General features: G+C 42.1%; 1 protein-coding gene across 1 annotated transcript; it reads left to right on the forward strand.

Moving 5' to 3' along the window:
- Nucleotides 1–16,748: 16,748 nt before the first annotated feature.
- LOC102780892 (melanoregulin) lies at nucleotides 16,749–22,189 on the forward strand. The gene is made up of 5 exons (XM_087830140.1): nucleotides 16,749–16,962; nucleotides 17,073–17,322; nucleotides 19,745–19,835; nucleotides 19,921–20,087; nucleotides 22,112–22,189. Exons 1-5 carry the CDS (start codon nucleotides 16,889–16,891, stop codon nucleotides 22,187–22,189), a joined length of 660 nt encoding a protein of 219 aa, XP_087686266.1. The 5' UTR covers nucleotides 16,749–16,888.
- Nucleotides 22,190–22,397: the final 208 nt, after the last annotated feature.

Consider the following 22,397-nt stretch of genomic DNA (forward strand, 5'->3'; position numbering starts at 1 on the left):
TTGCACGGTGCACACCACTTTACAATTCTCCAAAGGTGTTGAATTGGATTCAAGTCAGAGCGCATACTTGGCCGGGTCAGAGATTTCACATTTTGTTCTTTAGCCCATGAGAGCTAAGCAGTTTTTTTTTAAACATGTTTTTTGCTATGTTGGGTTCTGGCTTCCTTGTGAAAACATGCTCGTACAATCTTAACAGAGTCGGCCAATCATAATTGAGTTATTTCAGTTATAAACATAAAATTGTAACCTGTAATTGTAGTGACATTGTAAGAGATGTTTTTGGTTATTAAACTTGTTTTGACAACAGAAAACATTTTTGCTCCCTAGGGTTATGATACTTCTATGATGCAGTTTTTCAGTAGTTGCAGTATATTGTAAACACTACATCAGGTCAATAAGTTATCATCATGACCAATACTAACCTGCACATTTCTGCACTCATGCAAACCCACATCACCGTGCTCCATGTCTCATGGTCGCCACCTTGCTCTGGTGGTCGTCGCCAAACCCACAACAAACACAGGGCAAGCCCTTTGATCCAAACTGATTCATTTTAGTTGAGTCTGACAGAAGAATGTGTTCATCAGGCTTTTTGTGGTCTTTGCTAAAGTTTAATCTTTGTGCTTTTATGTGAAAAATTGGAGACACTGTCTGACTTCATGCAGAGTCCTGTCAGAAGCATCGGGTTTCTGCAGATAAGCCTTGTGCTAAATCCAAGCCATGAGCACTTATCTGTCTGGTTTTCTGTGCAAGATTGCTTAAATAACATAATGTGCATGGCATTTGTGCACTTTGGGTTCTTGTTAGTATGGCTGCCGCAGCTGCAGCACATCCCTTTTCATTTTCACTAAAGGAAACAAAAAAGGAAATGACTCGGAGAACATCCTTGACACGGCCAAACTTTTGTCCCTGTTATGTTGTTCCTGCCATCCTTTGAAAGAGTGAGTTGTAGAGGTTTGCTGTATCTGCAGAGGAGATTGAGGATTTCCAGCAAGGCTAACGCAGTCTTACTCCACATCACACTCATTTTATGATAAGGGAGATCTACGGCTTGAGATTGGTCCCGGGGCAGACCAGTAGACACTGGCCATAAAAAAGACAAAAGCCATAAAAGAATGGTGATGTGTGTATATGTGTGTGAGGGTAAAGGATAGAGAGAGGGAATTTGCATTGTGTGTGTGCGTGTATAAAAAGGAGCTAGCCTGGAGAGGCCAAAACAATCACCCAGTATCAGCACTTTATGGTTGAGAATACTATATCACCCTGACAACAAAGGCAGTAAAGCGCTGTATGGCGCTGTAAAACATTGTGTGATTCTGCAGTGAGATGATCGTTAGCACAGCTGGTTAATTGCCCGACCACACCTCTTCTGACACACAAACGCGTGCACTCACCGACCCACTGCCCCGCACATGTGTACGCACAGAGAGACTCACAGATACACACAAGCACGTCGTGCACACAGAAACGATTCCCCAAAGAAACCATAAAGATGTATGATGGATGAAAGGGAAGGTTGTTCAGGATAATCAGTCAAGGAGACAAGGCAGCATTCAGATGCTGCTTGTTGTTCCAAGACAAATTCATCACAGTGTAATTAGTTTGCGAGACTTCGAACCCACAGTCTCTTTATTGTTTTACTCGTACAACCTCAGAATAACTACAGTAGTAATGTTTGCGAGCACGCCCTCCGTCCCATTAAAGGTACATCAGGACGTTTTTTTAGTCGTCTTGTCAGACTAAAGAATTATGAAAGCTTGAAGAAGCAGTGTTTTCCATCCATAAGTCAAAATTTCAGCCCATTATCACAAATTTTTGACTTAATAACTTGAAAGTTATTTTCTCAATATTTTCTCTGTTAATATTTTGACATAATAACTTGAAATTTTGACTTATAAATGGCAAAAACTGCTTATTTTCTCAGTGGAGAAAACAAGCTTCCGTGCAGACTGAATATTTCAGTTTGGATCATTCTGTCCTGAACTTTTGGGAGAAGTGCTCGTTTACTGAGCTTTTAGTTTGCTTTAGTTTGTTAGATTCATGCCAGCATTAGTTTTCTTTGGCATGTAACCAAACAATAACACAACACAGACAAGCAGTCGCCTCTGTGCGTACGTGTGTGAGGTCTGCATAAAACTAATGCATCTGCAAACAGGAGGATGAGTGCTGGAGTCATAAAAGGCATCTGTCATATAACTTTACACACTGTGCATGACTTTCTCACATGAGGCAAATGGACGTTTCTGCAGGATAAACAGCACGACCTATAAATCAGAGCCCATCCTGTGTTAACAGTAACGACTGAGTGAAGAGTGTGTGTGAAGGGTCATTAAGATTAAACACAGTAAAAAAGGAAGAAAATATCCCCCTGCAAGCCTCCCTTTCATCCATGAAATTCCTTTAGGTTAATATCGCGTTAACCAAAAACGCGGCACATCTCCCAGAACCTCCACGGCTGCAGCAGATTTTTGTGTACAACAGTGTTTACTGTACATGCACACTGTACATGTGCCAACCAGTTTATAGGCAGTCAGCATTAATACAGGCACTCAAGGATAATGAGTAATGAAGGGACATCAATAAGGGCTATGAGCGACATATCTGACAGGGCAGCTTTTAATAATGGCCACCGTCAGCACAGACACACAGACAGATGGAGGGGGAGAGAAAGTGATGATGGAGATGGATGGAAGAGCAGAGAAAGGAAAGAGAGACAGAGCGGTAGATGCCAAAGAGAGATGGAGTGATCGAGGCATGGAGGAATAAAGGATTCGTCCACTCGGTTATTGCCATACCCACTTATCCCTAACAGGGTCCTGGAGGACTGAAGCGTATCACCGTTTGCTGTTGGGCAAGAAGTATTTTACATTTTACACCCTGGACACATCAGCAGTTCAGATAACCCCATCACCATGCTACTCCTGCGCACACCACACCTGGCTGTAGGTGTGTTTTTATCTTTGCATTATCCCTGCAATGGTGCACCTTTTACCCTCTGACAGCTGGGATAGGCTCCAGCCCCCTCCCTGCAACCCTGAACTGGAAAAGCAGAAGAAAATGGATTGATGGAAATGCACAATCGATAGAAAACCACTGAAACTGGCTCAAACCCCGGGGATTCCATTAAGATGGACAATATGAATTTAGGAAAGACTTAAAACTTGGCTGCAGCATTATTAGCATTATTAGAGCACGACTGGCCTGCCATTGGTGAGGTCTTCACACTTGAAACGGGGTCACTGACCGCCGTGCAGATCCACGCTTCGTCTTGCCATAATAGCTGCCAGGAATTTCTTTGTGTCCCTGTTGACCCACGCTGGGCCTGCTGCCGCTGGCACCCACCACAGCTGGATGCTTGCTGAATCGCCTTCTCCTCCAGGGCTTCCCATTCACCAATCATATCTTCCCAGTGACGGTTCTTCACTGCCATGGATGCACTTTGCTGCAGTGTCATCCTGCTCTTCTGCCATTTTTCCTCCTCTTAAAGGGGCTGGACTGTCAGCGTAGCTCATTAAGCTAGTTGAGGGCAAAGTTAGGAAGTAAAGCATTCAAAACAGCATTTTCCACACACACAATACCAAAATATATAAAACAGAACCATCGACTAAAACCACAATAAATAACACAGAAAGCACAAAAAGCCACAGCAGAAGTACTTAGGCTCAGTTCAATAAGCTAAGTTCTCTCTTTTCTGTTTTCTTGAATGTGTGATCAAAAACATTGGCGAAGCATACGAGAGCATGTAATCATATTCAGAGAAATGAATCTATTAAAAAACCAACCAGCACATTGATAATTACGCTGTACATTTGAAAGGAGGGAAAGTGCTTCTATCTCCCTCATAGTCTTTAGAACATGACTCAGCTTCATAGAAAACAAAAGCAAAAGCAATTAAGACCTTTCGCCGTTCATCACTGAAATTGAATCGTGTGAAATACAACCCAGCATTATTAGCTGTAGCTGCTAGGCCACTGCCTGGCACTCAGATATATACATATATATTACAAATAATGGAGGAAAGCAGCTGAAAAAGGAATAGAGCAATTTTAATTAGGGGAGAGCTGTGTACTGTGTTATCATGTGCGCCATAATAATAATGAATATGCACGGCCAAGCAGGGATAAAGTGTGTAATGAATGGTATGTCTGTTATTACCTTAATTAAACTGATTTCAAGCAATTCTGTTTGACCGAGCAAGAATCCAGCGGGAATATAATATTCTGTCTTTATGAGCGTTTCTCTGAAAGTTTCTCTGCTCCACTTGGATATATGCGTTTTATATTTCAGGAGACTGCGCAGTGCTAAAAGATGGACTGAGAAAGACGCAGACAGACAGACAGACACGAGCGCCGTCTTCCATCTTACTTAAAATGTAAATGGTTGCGTTGGGATTGGTTAAGGCTTCACTGCTAACGAGGCACGCCGGGGTGATAGATGGAGCTTTAATTCTGAGAAGGAATTGAACTACAGGCCTGGGAGACATTAGTTAAGCAACATGGCACCCTTCCCATCCATCTGTGCCTCAGCCTCCTCCCTTTCAGCTCTTTCCGTCCATTCTGCCACCTTGGTTTACCATTACTCAGGGACACGTCACGGCTGGGCCATCCATCAATCCATTGTTTCCCCTTTCTTTCCTTCATTCACCTCTCTTTACACCCCAGCACACATTTTAAAAAGTCTTCTTTCTTCTGCTCAGGCTCACCCTTCTTCATCTTCTTCATTTAAAACTTTCCACAACTCATCCCAAACACTGTGCTCATGAAACTGTGCTGATGAGTAAAGGTCGCTTTTACTGTGATGCAGGGAAGAGAAGAGTGCTCAGACTTTATACTTCAGCAGGACTATGAAGACGGGACGTGGCACATTAGCAGATTACTGGCTGTTGGTTTAGTGTTGTGAGCCGGCCACATGCAGTGGTGCTCCTTCACATATTACACTTTGCTTTACATAAACATCAGATTTGCATTAATCAATGCACTCTGTTTACATGGCATATTAGTATGAAGCAATCCAATCACAGCTGTTGTGGTCTTTATCGCTGCAAACTACATTTGTTATTTGTGGGGAGGTGCACCTCGGGCAGTGTGTATGCAGTCGCAGAGTACTTAGGGGTGTAGTTTAAGAAACAAATAAATCAAAGTGATTATTTTAAGGCTCTATTAAGTTAGTGTTAATGAACATTTCACACATCTGCTGCTTTTATTGTGAAAGAGTCACAGGAAACATTTTTCTGTCCCCGTGGTTAACACTGACGCTCTTTGTTCATTGCACTTACATTAAAATAGATACTGATCATTGGTGGTGTCTGTCATTAAGATCCATGCCTCCATCCATCCATCCATCCATCCATCCATCCATCCATCCATCATGAGCTCCATCCATCATCCATCCATCATGAGCTCCATCCATCCATCCATCCATCCATCATGAGCTCCATCCATCCATCCATCCATCCATCATGAGCTCCATCCATCCATCATGAGCTCCATCCATCCATCATGAGCTCCATCCATCCATCCATCCATCCATCATGAGCTCCATCCATCCATCCATCCATCCATCCTGAGCTCCATCCATCCATCCATCCATCCATCATGAGCTCCATCCATCCATCCATCCATCCATCATGAGCTCCATCCATCCATCCATCATGAGCTCCATCCATCCATCCATCATGAGCTCCATCCATCCATCCATCCATCCATCCATCCATCATGAACTCCATCCATCCATCCATCCATCATGAGCTCCATCCATCCATCCATCATGAGCTCCATCCATCATCCATCCATCATGAGCTCCATCCATCCATCATGAGCTCCATCCATCCATCATGAGCTCCATCCATCCATCCATCCATCCATCATGAGCTCCATCCATCCATCCATCCATCCATCCTGAGCTCCATCCATCCATCCATCCATCCATCATGAGCTCCATCCATCCATCCATCCATCCATCATGAGCTCCATCCATCCATCCATCCATCCATCATGAGCTCCATCCATCCATCCATCATGAGCTCCATCCATCCATCCATCCATCCATCCATCATGAGCTCCATCCATCCATCCATCATGAGCTCCATCCATCCATCCATCATGAGCTCCATCCATCCATCCATCATGAGCTCCATCCATCCATCCATCCATCCATCCATCCATCATGAACTCCATCCATCCATCCATCCATCATGAGCTCCATCCATCCATCCATCCATCATGAGCTCCATCCATCCATCCATCATGAGCTCCATCCATCCATCCATCCATCCATCCATCCATCCATCATGAGCTCCATCATCCATCCATCGATCCATCATGAGCTCCATCCATCCATCCATCCATCATGAGCTCCATCCATCCATCCATCATGAGCTCCATCCATCCATCCATCCATCCATCCATCCATCCATCCATCATGAGCTCCATCCATCCATCCATCCATCCATCCATCATGAGCTCCATCCATCCATCCATCCATCCATCATGAGCTCCATCCATCCATCCATCCATCCATCCATCAGCTCGTTCTCTGGTTCTTTAAGAAGTTTGTAGTGCAGTAAAAAAAAATAGAAAAGAGAGATGACAGATGTTTACTTTGATTACACAAACATTACGTAGGCGTATGTAATGAATAGTAGGTTTGTTTTATAATTGTAACATGAAGAACGTCAGCGTATAATAATAGTGTCCAACAGTATATTTCTACCTCAGCAGCTCATTCTCTTTAAAGATGTCGCACATTTTAGGGTCACTTTGAGCAACAGGGTAGATGTGAAACATAAGAGTGAGGTCAGAGGTCAAATGTGAAATGATATTTGGATACAAACTGTAATGTGATATTTAGAATCCCCATGCACCAGCATCATTACTAAATATTACTGATACAAACTAGGGCAGCAGAACTTTAGGCACAGATTTAAAGACGAGACATTTTGTGAAAGTTTTGTGAAATGTGACACATTTTACATCTTCATGCAGCACTTTCTGTATGTTGCCAATAAACACCACAGTTGTAAGAGTCATAGTTTCAAAGTTATAAGGCGTTCTGTGAATTTTTGACCAATAAATCATAACAATGTCCATGAAGAGTAAATGAAAGCCAGATTTTAATGGATCGTTAACATGACCTCACTCTACAACATTTTACCAGAATTCATTCAAAACGTTTCATGTTTGCAGACAAAATGATGTGCAAACGCTACCAAAAACATAAACTCCTTGGTGGAGGTGATAACGTTTCCTGTGACCTTTATTTGTATTTTACATTTACATTTATCATTTCTGGCCAGCTGTTGAAAAAGCAGCCTGAGAATTAGAGTAAAATAAAATATGTCACCCATGGTAACCTATGTCATGAAGCCGTACACACCCGCCAATCAAACGGTGTCACATGCTCTCTAACAGACTGAGCAAAAGAAGAGCGGATCATGGACAAAGCAGCCTAGAAGCTGGATCTCATTGATTATACAGTTCAATATTAGACTGAAGGATGCAAACGCATCTGAAAAAATGTGAAAAATGCAGCATTTTAGAGTGATTTAATTTAAGTGTGACGGCATCGGCGTTCCTTCCTTCATTACTTTCCTTGTCTCACTCCTCCTTCCTTTCATCGAGCCTTCCCCGCCACGCTCCCGCCTCCAGCGTCCATCATTTATCTCCCCGAATCCAACATCGCTTCATCCTTAGTGTGTACCTTCCCTCTCTTTCTCCTCCCTTACAACATATTAATCCTTCGTGCCAGTGTGAGCCCTCCCATTCTTGCACTTTTTCATCACTCTTTATCTCCGCCTTATCTCTCTCTCTCCCTCTCCCTGCAGCACCACACCCTGCCATTGTTGTCTCTGTGTCACATATTCTTCCCATTTGTCACTTCTCCTCCTTTAAATGAAAACATTCATCCCTTCACCTGTCCCCCTTTACATCCCGCTCTCACTGTTTATTTACTCATCCCTTTCTTTTCCCGGGAAAACTGTCGTCCTGTTATGGAAGGTAAATCCATCCTTCTTCTACTGTCCCCCTCACTTCCCCTTTGTCTCATCCCTGATCTCCTCAAACTGTCCTTCCAGTCATACAAAGTGCATGGGCTCTTTTTGATAGTGGGTATCTATTAAACACAGGTTCAGGCCAGATTTAGCAATAACACAGGACTCTGGCTACATCCATCTTCTCCTCTTTGCCTTTCTCCACTGACCCCTCCCTATCTGCCTCAGTCCATCCATCCATCACGCTCTTCTTCTCTTTAGTGTTACACATGAGCTGGTGGCAAGGTAATGATTGGTTTAAACAGGTAGTCTGTATGCATGGAGGCTCGCTAAACGATATTAATGGTGTGTGTTTGTGTGTGTTTGTGTGTGCTTTCCTGTATATTGCATGAGACTTAATGCCCTCCAACATTATCAAGCCCCGGTGCGATAAGCACGTGCAGACAAGAATTCACATAATTACTTTATGTAATAACTATCAGTTCAGTCACAACCTGCAGGATGAGGTCACCGCAGAGTTTTCGTGTTAACGTTTGCATCCCGAGTTTATCGTGAAAACACGCATTACTTTTTCATGAGGCTGTACACAAATGTGCTGAAAGGATTTCCTTCTGCATAAATTACTTGCTCACGTTAGTGCAGCAGTGGACGAGTACGACTTCCTGCTAGCAGCAGCTTGATTGTTAATGAGTGGGTGTGTTTTTATAAAAAAAAGTTTTTGTCCAAAATGCTGACTTTAATTAGTTTGATTAAATGTTCATTTTCCATGTAATTTTGTTACATAATTACAGCATAAAATGCTAAATTGAATGAAATTCAGTTTATGCCAACTGCAAAATTATTAAATATTTGGATAAACAATCCTTAGATTTCACATATTTCTGTTGCATTTCACTAAAAATTATTGCTTCACATTTATTGAGGGTTTATGAGTCCAGCTTCTGGAGGCAGAACCGTAAACCATCCAACTCCAAATCTGAGACGCAGCAAACATTTTTACTCTGGTTTTCAAATGCTGTTTGTTTAACTTTCAGAAGTAATGATCTCATTCTGGGTTCAAATTCACCCCTTCACAAACTAAGAGACATGTTACACACCTGCATTTTCTACTGCACAGCATCACACTCTGCCAGAGCTGTTACAGTGTTACCCTTGATTAGAAATGATGTGCCGGTGAGGAGATGAGGAGGCCGACAGATGATAAGTATGGGACTGATAACAGCAGACTTTTGCCATTCAGTAGACTGATAACATCCAGACGTGGCGACCTGCTCAATCAGAACCTGAATGTCCACCAGAGACCAGCTGTCAGCTATAAGAGATAAGAGACAAACTTCAGGTCCATAATTTGTTGGACAGCTGAATCATTTTTTCCATTTTTGTCTCAGTACACCAGCACGGGGGGTTTTAAGTCAAAGACTGAAGATGTGACAGAATAAAAAAATGATTTCTGTGGTTGAGAAAAACAGCTTCATAACATTTAACCAAGTCAAGGACACTCGACTGAAGGTTTACACCAAGGTGGAAACCACTGGTTACACTCATCATCAAGGAGGGCAGATCGGACTTTACCAGAAAACATCTAAAAGAGCCGGCACTTTTTTTTTTTTATTTGCACCAGAATGAGGGAAGGAGCAAAAAAAGCTCATGATGTGAAGCACACCACATCACCCACGTCTCCAGTTTTTATCAGTTATGTGAAACTGCCAAAGTGAAATCTTTTCTTTCTCCAAAAAACGCATTCATGCCTTCATCACCTCGTGATTGGATCACTGCAGTTCTCCGTTTTTGGGTGGCGAACACCCAGATCTCCATCACTTGCAGTTTGTCCAAAATACTGCTGCACATTTTTTAACAGGTCAGGTCACTCAATTTATTTTATTTAAAGTTATTTAAAGTTTCTGGGCTGCCTTTCCTCAAAGTAGCCATCCAGCAAGACTTTCTCCATTTGAAGCAATGCATCATCAGGGATTGTAACATTGTAACAGCCAGTCCTTTTATTGAATTAAATTATTGATCTGTGGTTTAATGTTGTTTTTTAACACATGTATTGCTTAAAATGTGCTACAGAAATAAAACTGACATTGACATCACCCACTGTTTTATCACTGGAGAACAGACCCAGGACTGCAACGCTTCACGGTCAATGGTCTTTTTGAGCCTGTGAACATGGGGGACCATGTCTATAACAACTACACAGTGCAATTCTTATTTATATGCCATGAATTAAAGTTAAAAGTTGACACTTTAGTCACATCTCGATTGGATGTGCTAACATCCATTGAGGTGATGTAGAGAGGCAACATGATAAAAGTTTAATCCTTGTCCAAATACTCCCAGAGATAACCGTGTATGTGAGATCTGCAGCAGGGATGGGAAGTACTCAGATTCCACCTCGTGTTTCTTGAGCAGACACTAAAGTTATTACTTGTCAAAAGTCTGGCACATAACAGCTTAGCAGCATAAGAAATGATGACACCCAGACAGAAGGTGGGGTATTATAGGCTAAAGGACACATTCTCCTGAGGAAGAGGCCGGCAGCATGCAGGCGATCACTTCTAAGCTGTGTTTGTTTACTAGTGAGTCACACATTTTGACACTGAAGACCACCAAATGACAGAAAAACATAAGACACATAAAGGGACTGACTTTCGACCCAGTTTTACATTAAAAAGTGAGAAGAAGCTGTCTTTGAATGAAACTGCTGGAAACAAAAACCAAAACAAAACTGAAAATAAAGCTCGCTAGCTCAAGTTCATAGTGGTATGCTCATTTGCGTGCACTGCCGCCCACACACGCCTACGCACGTGTGTGCAAACAGTTGCAAAGAGTGGGTGAGAAAGAGTCAGACTAAGAAAAGACCTTTGATATTCAGCTTTCATTATTTGGGCAACATCTTCTGCACGCATCTAAATCTGCAGAAACGCAGAGTTTCAGCCAGAAACTCTGTTTTAATGTTTGTGCTGCTGCGAGTTTGCTTTATGGTACGTTGGCTGTACTGAGGTCAATCTTGGATTAATTTAGACCTTAAACAGAAGGTCAGTTCATCTGTGCAAACTCTGAAAGTTAATGTATGCGCGAGTCTTGCTTTAATATAACAGGAACATTTAACACTTTCTTCTCTGCTTCTATTAATCGTTTCCTTTAGGTGCAAGGAGTGAACTTGAACTAAAGATTTCCACATATGCCTCAAACTATATTCCCAACATGCTTCCCCACATCAGTGTATCTGTGCAATTCAACAGTGCCACCTAGAGCTCAAGGAAAGCATAGCAGCAGTGAATTATGAGTGGGTGCAGATCTGCTCATCAACATACTGACATTATCCGTCTTCTACTTTGACTCAGTGTGTGTTTGCGTGTGTGTGTGTGTGTGCGCGCATCTTGTCAGTCACCTCCGGTGTGATCTCTACAGCTATAATTATTCATGGTCGGTCAGCTGTCAAGTCATGCCGTTTACATTCATGCATGAGTCGGACAAAGATGCAGAGCAGCACATTCTCAAACACATGTTTGTTATGAGCTGCAGTGGCATCATATATCACCATCGTGTGAATAAAGGCATCGCTTTGCTTCATGAATGAAGAGTGTGTCCGGGTTACATTAAGATCCACCTGTACGAATTATTTAAAGACACAGCAATCAACCGTTCGCACACAAACATTGCATCACGCCACCTTTCAAGCATCCTCGTGTGGAAACATCCTGGTTGTTCAGGCGAGCACAGCTTTCTGTGTGTTGCCCTCAGGGCATTGGTGTGATATTGGCTATTTCCTGTTTTGAAGGCGAGTTACTTTACAGTCAGGCAGAGACGCAGATGGCCTAGTCACCTCTCGGTGATGGTCTGTGACTGGCATGATTGCTGTGCGGTCTCTGTTTGTCTGTCTGCTTCTTTCTATTCCACCGCGACGTCCCTCATTCCCTCTCTATCAGCCTGCTTCCCGACTCTTGTTTTCTAGTCTCTTTGTTGCTTTATCTGCTGGTGCATGAACACTAAACTGAGTTATTTTCATAGTTATCTCATGTGGAGACGGCAGGGTCAACTGTTAGAGTGGGTGTAACAAGCAGGAAGTTGAGGCAATAAGTCTTTCTTTGTTTCGAGGCTCAAGAAGACGTAATTGTTCACGGATGAAAAATAGCTGTCAGTTAGAAAGGTTAAAATAACAGCTGTAAGAAGCAAGTAGGCTGCACATATTTCATGTTTAACCAGCACCACACCCACTACATGTCTTCCTCTAAAATAATACCATGTAGCTGCAAAGGAAATGTTATCACTTCCACTGATGGAAATCCCACCGTCCTTAAAGTCAAGTCGTGGGAGACGCAGTGGCATGAATGCATAGACAGAAAAAATAAAGTCTGCTCAAGGTACCTGATTCTTATATGAGTTTGAATGTTTACCACAATTACATCAAGAGCTCTCCACATTTATGAAGTGAGAAAGACGACTCAGAGTGAAAGCTTTTCTGCTCCTGCTTACTTCCACAGCATTGTCCTGGACTCAAACGTTGTCCTCAGCTTCCCAGCGTGTTCAAATGTGAGAACAACAGTTCCTGAACCACATATGTGATGAACAACACCCCTGACATGCCAAAACAGCCATATTTGACATCCTGAGAAGGAGAACATCAGAGGCTGAGTACCTACAGGTTGTATCTGCGCATGCAAACTGTACAAAAACTTAAATTCAGGTAGATTTAAATAGATTAGATCCTCCAAGTGTCCTCACACCTGATTCTGATTATTCCTACCAGAGCACAGCAATAAATAACTTCAGCTTCTGACAGTCATGAACATCTCATTTAGAAAAGGAAGGAAGGGTGGCTGTGTTGTGTCTGCTGCACTGCTTTATTAGCCGTGCCAGAACGATGGTTTGAAATATGACCACTTCCTGATCTCCGTGTCAGCTTCTCCTTCGTCTGCGTTTCTGTGTTTTTCCCTCTGTGGCTGTCAGTCTGTGGCACAGCTCTCTCTCGCACACATACACATTATCAACCTATCATCATGGACTGCTGGTTTGTGATAATTGCGTGTCATCCTGAGCCAGTTTTATTATTGATCACCGGCTGTAATGATCAGAAGATGCAGATGATGGCACCACCCTCATTGATTACCGGTGACAGCTAAAAAGCATGGCATAATTCTCATTGATCAGCGGTGACGTTGTGTAAAAAAAATGGTGTCATCTCCATCGATTAGCAGTAAAAGTGTGCGGCAAAGATGCCCCGTCGGTCCCCACCGAGTGGAGCCCTTTTACACGCACTTGTATTCATCATGTGAATGTGTGTGGTACACGTGTGTTAGGAAGAAGATGAAAAGCAACAGGAAATAGACTGAAAAGAAGATGCTAAACTTTGCTGCAGATCTTTAACACCTCTATAGCCACGGCACGCCCCCATAGAAGAGACCATTTCATCAGCAGGACAAGCTGCAGAGAATCGGCTAAACCCCGAGACACCGAGCGAGCACCGAGCGAGCACCGAGCGAGCACTGAGCATCGCCGTTACCCCAAGAGATTTGTGGCACGCCGGGTTTAAGCTGTTTCAGAGGCAGGTGGTTTAGATGTTGTGGCTCATTGGCGGCACATTAATAAACTTAAATAATAAACTACACAAAAGCTCCACCTGACAGTCACTGTGTGTAACTACACATCTATTAATCTCCTCTTTATAAGAAGAGCCTGTGTGGTGCAGGTTTGGTGTGAGCACTTACCTCAGATTTATCGCACTTTCAAACAGGTAGGTAATCTAAGACATGGGTTAGTATTTCCATGAGCTGTGATAGCTGTAACATTTGTTTGTGAGTGTAAGTTACTGCTGCTTAATATCACTTTTGGTGAAGAGCTTATTATTTTTGCACTCTCCTTATCGTCTCCTTTACTCCCCGCACTCCTCTCTGTTCCCGTTTCTTCTTTCACCTCGTTCTTAGTCGTGATTTCTTCTTCCTCACTGTCTCACTCCCCCATCTTTGTGATTTATATGTTTCCTGGTGGTATTTTTCCCCCTGCTACCTTGATGAGTGCTCAACCACACATGCATACACACACACACACACACACACACACACACACACACACACACACACACACACATTAGATGGATGAGCTGGAGATAACTAAAGCAGCCAGACTTCACTGTGAATTATAATCACCTTCAATCTGTGTCTCTGAATCCCTGCCCAGTTCTTATGTTCATGGGTGGGTGTATGTGTGTGTGTGTCAGGAAGCTCTACTCTCCTCACCAAGTCATGTGTGAGCGCCTCTTTCATGAATGTAAGTGATGGAGCAGCGAGGAGTTTGTTCCCTGAAGGGTTGCGTACGAGTGTGTGTATATGTCATTGCTCCTACTTATTATTCTCTGCGTCCCCTGGTGTTTGACCTGTTGTGTCGAGTTGGAATATAATGCTATTTCCACTGCTGCTCACATACAGTGCACACACTCAGACACACATACCTTGAGGCAACAGCCATCAGGGTCCATCACTCACCCTCACATAAGGTATTCAACTGCACTATGTCAATGTCACATTGCCATTGGCCCAGTGTGTGTCTGTGTGTATAAAAAAAGGAAGAAAGAAAGCTGGTGGTCCAGCAGTCAGTGAGGTAGGAGGAGCGAATGCACACTGGAAATATAAATCTCAGACAGAGAGAGGAGAGGAGAGCGAGGCGATGTTTGAGGGAAAATCCATATACCTGAACTCGCCAGCGATAACCTGCACACATGTGAGAGAGTACATTTTACAATAAACAAATTGTTTAGTTTTTTTTTTCACTTCAGTCTTCTTCGCGTCGATGCCAAAATGAGTTTGCATGGTAGAAAAGGTTCAGCTACACGAGGAGTGCTCCACATGCTCCACATGGACACTCTGATCAGAGCAAAACTGGCCCAAATTTCATAAACCGTGTAACCACACGTGTCTGAGTTCTTCCTGCACACTCCCGCCTCTGTGATGTAAATGCATAGAGATGTAAACTTGTGTCCTCTCCAAAGTCATCCGCGTTCAAGCTGAAACGCTCCTCCCAGGACACTTTTCTTTTTAATGCAAACTCGTTCAGAACTATGAGCAACATAACAACAGCAACCACGGCAGATGGTAAATATCCATCTTCAGAGAGCTGCTCAAACGCCGGATAAGACAGCAACATGAAGAAGACAAATGCGAGACCTATTCATCACTTTTACATGTCACACTAGTCTAATTAAAACTGTGGGTGCAGTACAGCATGCAAACAGCACACTGTATGAAATCATATCCCATGTAAACAAGGAGTTCAATGAGAGTATGTATCCACGTCACAGCAGCCAAGGCGCAGTGTGATCTTCCCAACACCAGAGGCCGTGACCTGCTGACTGAGTAACGTTTGGACTGTTTAAGAAAGAAATACATAAACCCCTCAGATCCTCACGCTCACTGGCTCGTGCAGATGTTTTCCATCGTGTCTGCAGTTTTCTAAATAATTCCATTATTGTCCTATTTTCTATAGCCCACTTTAAATACTGCAGCAACTCACAAGAGAGAGTCTTAGATCGCTTTGATGTTTGAAATGTAAATTTTCATGTAAATGTGCCAGAAATTTATGAAGAAAATAAATAATTTAGTCGCTCTGATAATGTGCAGGAACTATGCACAAAAGCAAACACAGCCAAAACATGTTTTTCACTTTCTTCTTGATGACTAATCAAACCTGATGGTGGAAGTGAAGAGAAACAGATGTGATAGCAAGGTTTTCATGGCTGAGGAGGTAACTATGCTGACAAATCCTCAAGCTTCATCGACAGCTCATAATAAAAATAAACACAACCAGCATGTCTGAGTGAGAGGGGCCCACATGGGCGAGAAAGAGTAAAATGGGGTGATGCTGCCATCTACTGTGGAAGACAGGAACAGCAATACCAACTACTCATTTTGAAAAATCTATCATTTCCTTCCTTTTTGTACCTGCCCAGATGTTTGTTAACTCTGACTTATGACTCACTGAAGCATTAAAAGAAGGGATGGACCAGGCTTGTGTCTTCACAAAGCAGATATCTTAGTATCTTTATCTTAATCTGTCCAAAATATCTTCAACACACGAACAACATCTGAAAGTCATGTCCTCAACAAACAGGAAAAATAAGCCTGAGACAAGACCTGAGAGAAGCTTCTGGACCTTCAGCTGATCCGTCTTGAACCACAGGTCTCCTTCAAAAAGACTATAAAGAAGTGCATTAAATATTTATCTGAACTATACCATAAACTAGTCCAAAGACTACTACATCGTCTTAGGTGATGACTCCTGTGGTGAGAAACACACTGCTCCTAACTGTGGATCACGCTCACTCCAGACTTGGTCAGAAATCCTTCTCACTGTGTTTTAATGTCCCAGGGACAGCTTTAATCTTCCAGACTGCAGCGCTGTGCTCCAGAATGATCACACAGGACTTTCAAACAGAAGACTTGAGTATTAGAGGGATGTGAGAGCAGATATTAATAAAGCATCGGTATAAAAGGCCTCTTTCTGCTTCATGCAATGACACATATTTAAGTATAATAAAAATCACACTTCCAGTTTCAGAGCAGTAAACTCAAGAAGTGTGAGTTTTTAAGTGTTGCTGCCTTTGCCACTGCAGTCTGGACCATCAGGACTTACTGAGTGTGCCATTCATCCCTGGAGTATCCTGTGTGTGTGTGTTGTTTTCCCCTGTTTCTTTTTCACGTGGATAATGTAATTGACCAAGGGAGGGAATTCAGGCCAGGACAGAAGGAAGCACGTAACAGGATCGGCTCGTGCTTGGAGTTTGTGCCCTTTTTGTTTTGGTTTTTTGGAGATTTTTGAAGAAATCTTTGACTGAAGGCTGTTTTGGGATTTTATTGTGAAGGATCAATATCCATTATTTTTTAAAAAAACTTTTGGAAAGAGCCAATGGGAGCTAAGTTTACCATCTGCTGCTGTCGCTACCTGAAACACAACCAAGAAGAGAGGAATGCTATTTTGCGGTTAGAGAAACTCTGTTACAATCCCAACTCTTCACCCTTTATTCCTCTTCTTATTTTAACATACCAAAGTACACATTTATAGTATCCTAGTTTTATTTCTTTCTCTCTAGGATGCACAGCACTCCCAGACCACTTGAGCAGCTATCCAGTGGGTCTAGTGACAGTGAGACAGAAGAGAAGAACATATTCGGACCACCACCTTCAAGAACGAGTCAGTGGAAAAACCAGCAAAGCCAGAGGAGCACCGCTGATCAGCGGGCCATCGCAGACAGAGCTGAAAACACTCCCATCAGTCAGGGACTGGATCGAGAGTTACAGGCTTTCATCAGCATGAGAGACCAGACTGACGAGGCTACGGAGGTGACAGAAAACATGCTGTACACTACAGACGCTGAAATAAGCGTATTCAAACAGCAGCGTTTATCGCAAAACTGGGAAAAAACACATATTTATAAAACAATCTGTTCTCATCTGGGTGTGTAACATATAGGAGTCAATCTGCTCACAGGATATGCCACTTAAACTTGTAAACTTATATAAACATTTGGCTGATTAAACTATATAATAGGGTATTTTTTATTAATATTTGTGTGTATTCTCCAGCAGTTTAAAAGACGTCGAGGTACGTTCCAGTGAATGCAGTTTTAATTAAGAATTTAAGGAATCTTTCAAAAAACACAAACAAAGCAAAACCCAACATTTACTGGCCAAACTGGAGTTCCTCGTGACTGGATGCTGTCAGAAAATTTCCATCTGCTCTCCACTGGATCTCTCTAATGTAATAATCTAAAAAGGGCAGACACACAGGTGACTTTCATAGAAGCCTGATTTATGTCAATAAATAATAATAGTGCCACAGATACAGCATGGTGTTTCATTGACAAAAAAGCCATAATAATTATGAATATGCATAAAAGCCTTTGTTAGATTAGATTAGCTGAGAAAGTGCGAGGCCAGAGGAAAAGCTGTTGCTCTCACTCAGAAAATGAGAAAGAATGCAGCTGTCTAAAAACAGCTATTCAGCAAATGTGACCACGGGTCAATTAGTGATTGAGCACCGACACACACAAACACACAAACGACACACAGAGACCACGTGCTCCTTACTTACTCAGTCACCCAGCGCCTATCGCTGCTGTATAATTGTTAGTTAGACTCCATCAAAATAACTTTGTCGGTGTGCTTGTGTTTGGAGGTGGTGGATATACAAACCCCAGCACGTCTCGACTTTTGATTTTGCATCCTTATTTTTTCAGGGTTTTTTGGTGACATTAGCAAGCAAAGTTTATTTGTTTGTTTTTTCTCAACTTTTGAGTCGTGCTTCATTTCTGCGCAGAGGGAACACATCAGGACAGAGGCTGTTTTCTCAGAATTTCAGGACCGCAGCTCAGTGAGAGTTTGAGTTTAGTGCACACGTCAGGCTGCAGGACACAGTGGACACATTGTGTAAATAAATGAACTCCTTGATGGAGATGTAGGTCATTAGCTTGGCAGGCCGGTCAAAGAGAATATTCACTGCACAATTCTCAGCGTGCTGCGGGACTGCTTTTAATATTAGGACAAAAACAAAAAACTCAGCAGGCCTGAAACATTAAAGAGTCCTCACAGCGGTGGGGGCCGAAGGGGTGGGGGGCTATCTAGAAGATGAAGTAGGACATAACACTCTGTCAACTTTGTGCTTTGTATACTTTACAGTTAAAATCTGTTTTTTTTGTATAATTTAAAGACAACTTTCAATTTTTAAGAGTGGACTTTTAACTCATTCCCAGACAAACACAGTGGCTGTGTGGATCGTGTGAGGAGCCACAGTGCAAAACATGGGAGACAGAGTTAATAAAGTCAACTTTAATAGCTAAACCCTTTTTATTTCTTTAACTCAGTCACCTACTGCTTATCACAAAGAAGAAAAAAAAACGTAATCCAACATACAGCAGCAAAAGTGTTTCACAAAATGGCAGAAACTTACACTGATAGAGCACAGACGATGTTGCAACAAGAAGACAGGACTATTTATACACATGTGTATAAATAGTCCCGCCCAATCTACAAATTTGGGATTGGCACACTAGATAATGAGGAACAGGTGAAGACAATCAAGACAAAGAGACAGAGGGGGGATTGAAATAGGACATAACTAACCTCCAAAGTAAAACAGGAACAAGAGATGAATGAACTGTGAGGGTGTAGCCCCCCACCCCTCTATACTGTGTCCAAAACCTGGGACCCCCGTTTTGACCAAACTAGATGGGCCGTTGTGTTTGAAGCAAAGTAAATACCACAATGATTCTACAGTTTCCAACATTAAACACACTTGCCTGCAGGTTAAAAATCACACACAATTTGTAAGAATTTACACAGACAACTCTTTAACACAAGAAGCTCCTAATAACACGTCCAAAAAGCAAACTGCTAAATATTAAACCCATAAAATAAAATATACCTTTCTACGAGGACATTGGGTCATTAAAGAATAATAAGTGTCTGACGAAACAAAAAGTAAAAATGGCTCTGTGGTCATGACAATACTAAACAGGATTCAGCCATCATTCATTTTGTTATTCATACATGTGCGATTCATAAAGCTTGAGGAAAACTGACGGCTCTTAAGTGGAAGGTGTGGGTGGACTGTTTTGTGGACTGGTAAATAGCTTTCTGCTGATTCATGAGGCTGACATTTTTGCTTTTTTGAATTGAATACACTGCAGAAATATCATTTCCCTCAGTTGTAAGTTGCATCCTCATTAGTATATTTTAATTAGGAAGTGTTTGTGTTTGTCTACAGGAATGGGAGAAGTTGAATTATGACATACATACCTTGCGCTATGCCAGACGAGAGGTCAGAGCTCGGTGGAAGAAAATCCTGCTTCAGCTCGGTGAGTTCTCGGTTGTTTCCGCTCTTTTCTGCTGCCTGTGTAATTCCCTGTTCTTTCCGTTGCTCATCTCTTTGGATCCCTGTAGGTTACCAGTGTGAGGTGGACGCCTTGCTGTGTGTGAACAAACAGAGCCAATTCAGTCGAGATGAAGAACATCTTAACAAAGCGACTGAACTGTTGACGCAGCTGCTGGACCACACCTCTCTGTTCCCTCCTGGAACAGGACACCAGAATCGATACCTCTGTATCATGGTACACACAAACACGCATACATAACATTGTCAACCCCTGGTCCCTGGACATTATTCCTACTTTTTCGAGGGAAATATTGGACACTACAGTATCTTTTATCTGTTTTAAAAATAAAAAGTCTGGTGAATGGATCTAAGCTCCCATTCGTGTATAAATAGACTGTAAACCTGTTCACGGCGTACCCAGAAAATTGGTGTATGGATTTTCAGGCTTCATTGATTGTCATAACACAGAGTCAGCTCTTCTGTAAGTTTCATATGGCTGGAATTTAGACCTAGTTCGCTTGTCTTCTTCACTCGTGGAGTACCTCAAGGCTCCATTTAGGGCCTGTTTTCATTTACTGGTATAAACCCCCTCGAGACCCTATTTGCTGTACACATCTCCTGACACTTCGCTAAATATAAATATATCTGCTTTTGAATTTCAGTGACTGCTGGTAATGGGTCCATCCTCTTTCTTCAGTTGCAGGATTATAAGACAGGTGATCCTGTCTGGTCCTCTGAGAACCATAATGTAGCCATTTAAGATCAGGATCATCCAACCTTGATGCTCATTTCAGGAATCGTGGAGTGACACTGATTTAAGATTAAATTCTGCTACTTTTTTCAGCTTTTTTCTGAACATTGTTAAATTGAAGTCCATCACTTTTCTCAACTCCAGAATATTGCTCAGTTCACACTGTGTTGTTTGCAGCTGCTGAAGTAAACATTTCACTGGTGCTAGCTTTCCGCTCTGGCTTCCTGTCAAATGCAGAACTGATTTTAAGGCCCTTTTATTGCTTTTTCAAAGCCAAGTGTGGGTTGGCAGCTGAGAAATGAACTTTTGCTTTATTCCTGTCGCGGTTCTGGGTCATTTTTGACCAAGCTTTTTCTGTTTCTGGTTTGGTGTTTTTCTTAACTATGATTTGTTCGGGTTTTTGAGTTGTGCTGGTTTGATTTTGTATTAAGGGTTATTCTTCTTCTCTGTTTTATGTGTTATATTCTTTCTGTCCACCACTCAGTGTCAAGTTTGCGTTTTTGTGAATTGTTTCTGGTTTCCTGTTTTACTTTGAAAGTTTATGTCTCATGTCAGTGTGTTCAGGTTTACTTCCCCCATTAGCCTAATTTCTCTCAGCTGTGTCTCCCTCCTGTTGCCCATTCCCCGATTACTCCCCTGTGTATATAAGCCCCGTGTTTTCCTGTGCTTTCTGTTGTGTTGTACTTTCTCCAAGCTGTGTGTTTGTCGTGTTTCTGCTTTGTTTCTTTTCTGTGAGAGTTATTTTTTATGAGGAGTTTTTCCAGCATTAAAGCTGTATTTTAAGTTCAAGTCTTGTCTCCCAGAGTCCTGCATTTTGGGTCCTTTTTCCTGCTTGCCTGCCTGCCACACAGCCCACCATGACAATTCCGCTCTCGCTCTTAGATGCTCAGACCATCTGCTTTAAACTACTTCTTGATCAAGAATAGAAGGAAAGGATGCTTCACAGTAGCAAAGCTACTCTATGTTTGGGCTTTTTTGATCTGCATGTTTGCAGCATCCTTATTTGCATTATGATCATATAGTTTTCATCCTGGTTTTTTTTTTTATTTATTTATTTATTTATTTTTTAAAAACAAAACATTTTTATTACATTTTGCTTACGTGTCGATTTTTAGTTTTTCTTTGCCTGTCTTGCTTTTTATTTTGTTGTTTCCTATAATGTGTGCGGTGTTTTCGCTAAGCTGTAGTTGTTTTTAAGCTTGCTGTATAATTTGAGCAGAGAAATAGCAGTCGTTACACCGTCACCCAGCCCGGTGGCCCAGAATGTTGTCTTGATAAGGTTAATCTTGTTAGGCTGCATTTTTGCTGTTATGTTCAGAGATACAAAGAAGCTCCTGTTTATCAGATGAAACTACAGTACCTCTCACTTTCTACCCTCCCTGTTCTTCACTCGTCTTTCACGCCTTCTCTCATAGCTCTACTGTTTTGTTGTTGTGCCTCTTCCTCCGACTACATCTGTCTGCTAAACAGTCTTTAACTACTTTTGTGTTTCTTGATGTTTCTCTCAGGACCGCCTGGTGTTGCTGGACAGCGCTGAGGACTTTGTCAGACTGGCCAAGGAAAAATACCCCAAGAAAGAAGGCTGAGAAGCAGTAACAGAGAAAATGTGCCAAAGACCAAAGGAGTCCTTTAAAGAATGTGGACTCATGCTGGAAACTGTTGTAATACATTTTACCACATTTCAGCTTTAATTTAAATCCTGAAGTTTAATTCTAACCGAAAACCCCTTTTTGTCCCAGCTCAGTCTGTTAACTTGTGCTTGTGTTGTTTGGCTTATACAATTTGTAAAATACA

This window comes from Neolamprologus brichardi, chromosome 16 (assembly GCF_056152115.1).
Source record: "Neolamprologus brichardi isolate AB-2024 chromosome 16, ASM5615211v1, whole genome shotgun sequence".
NCBI lineage: Eukaryota > Metazoa > Chordata > Actinopteri > Cichliformes > Cichlidae > Neolamprologus > Neolamprologus brichardi.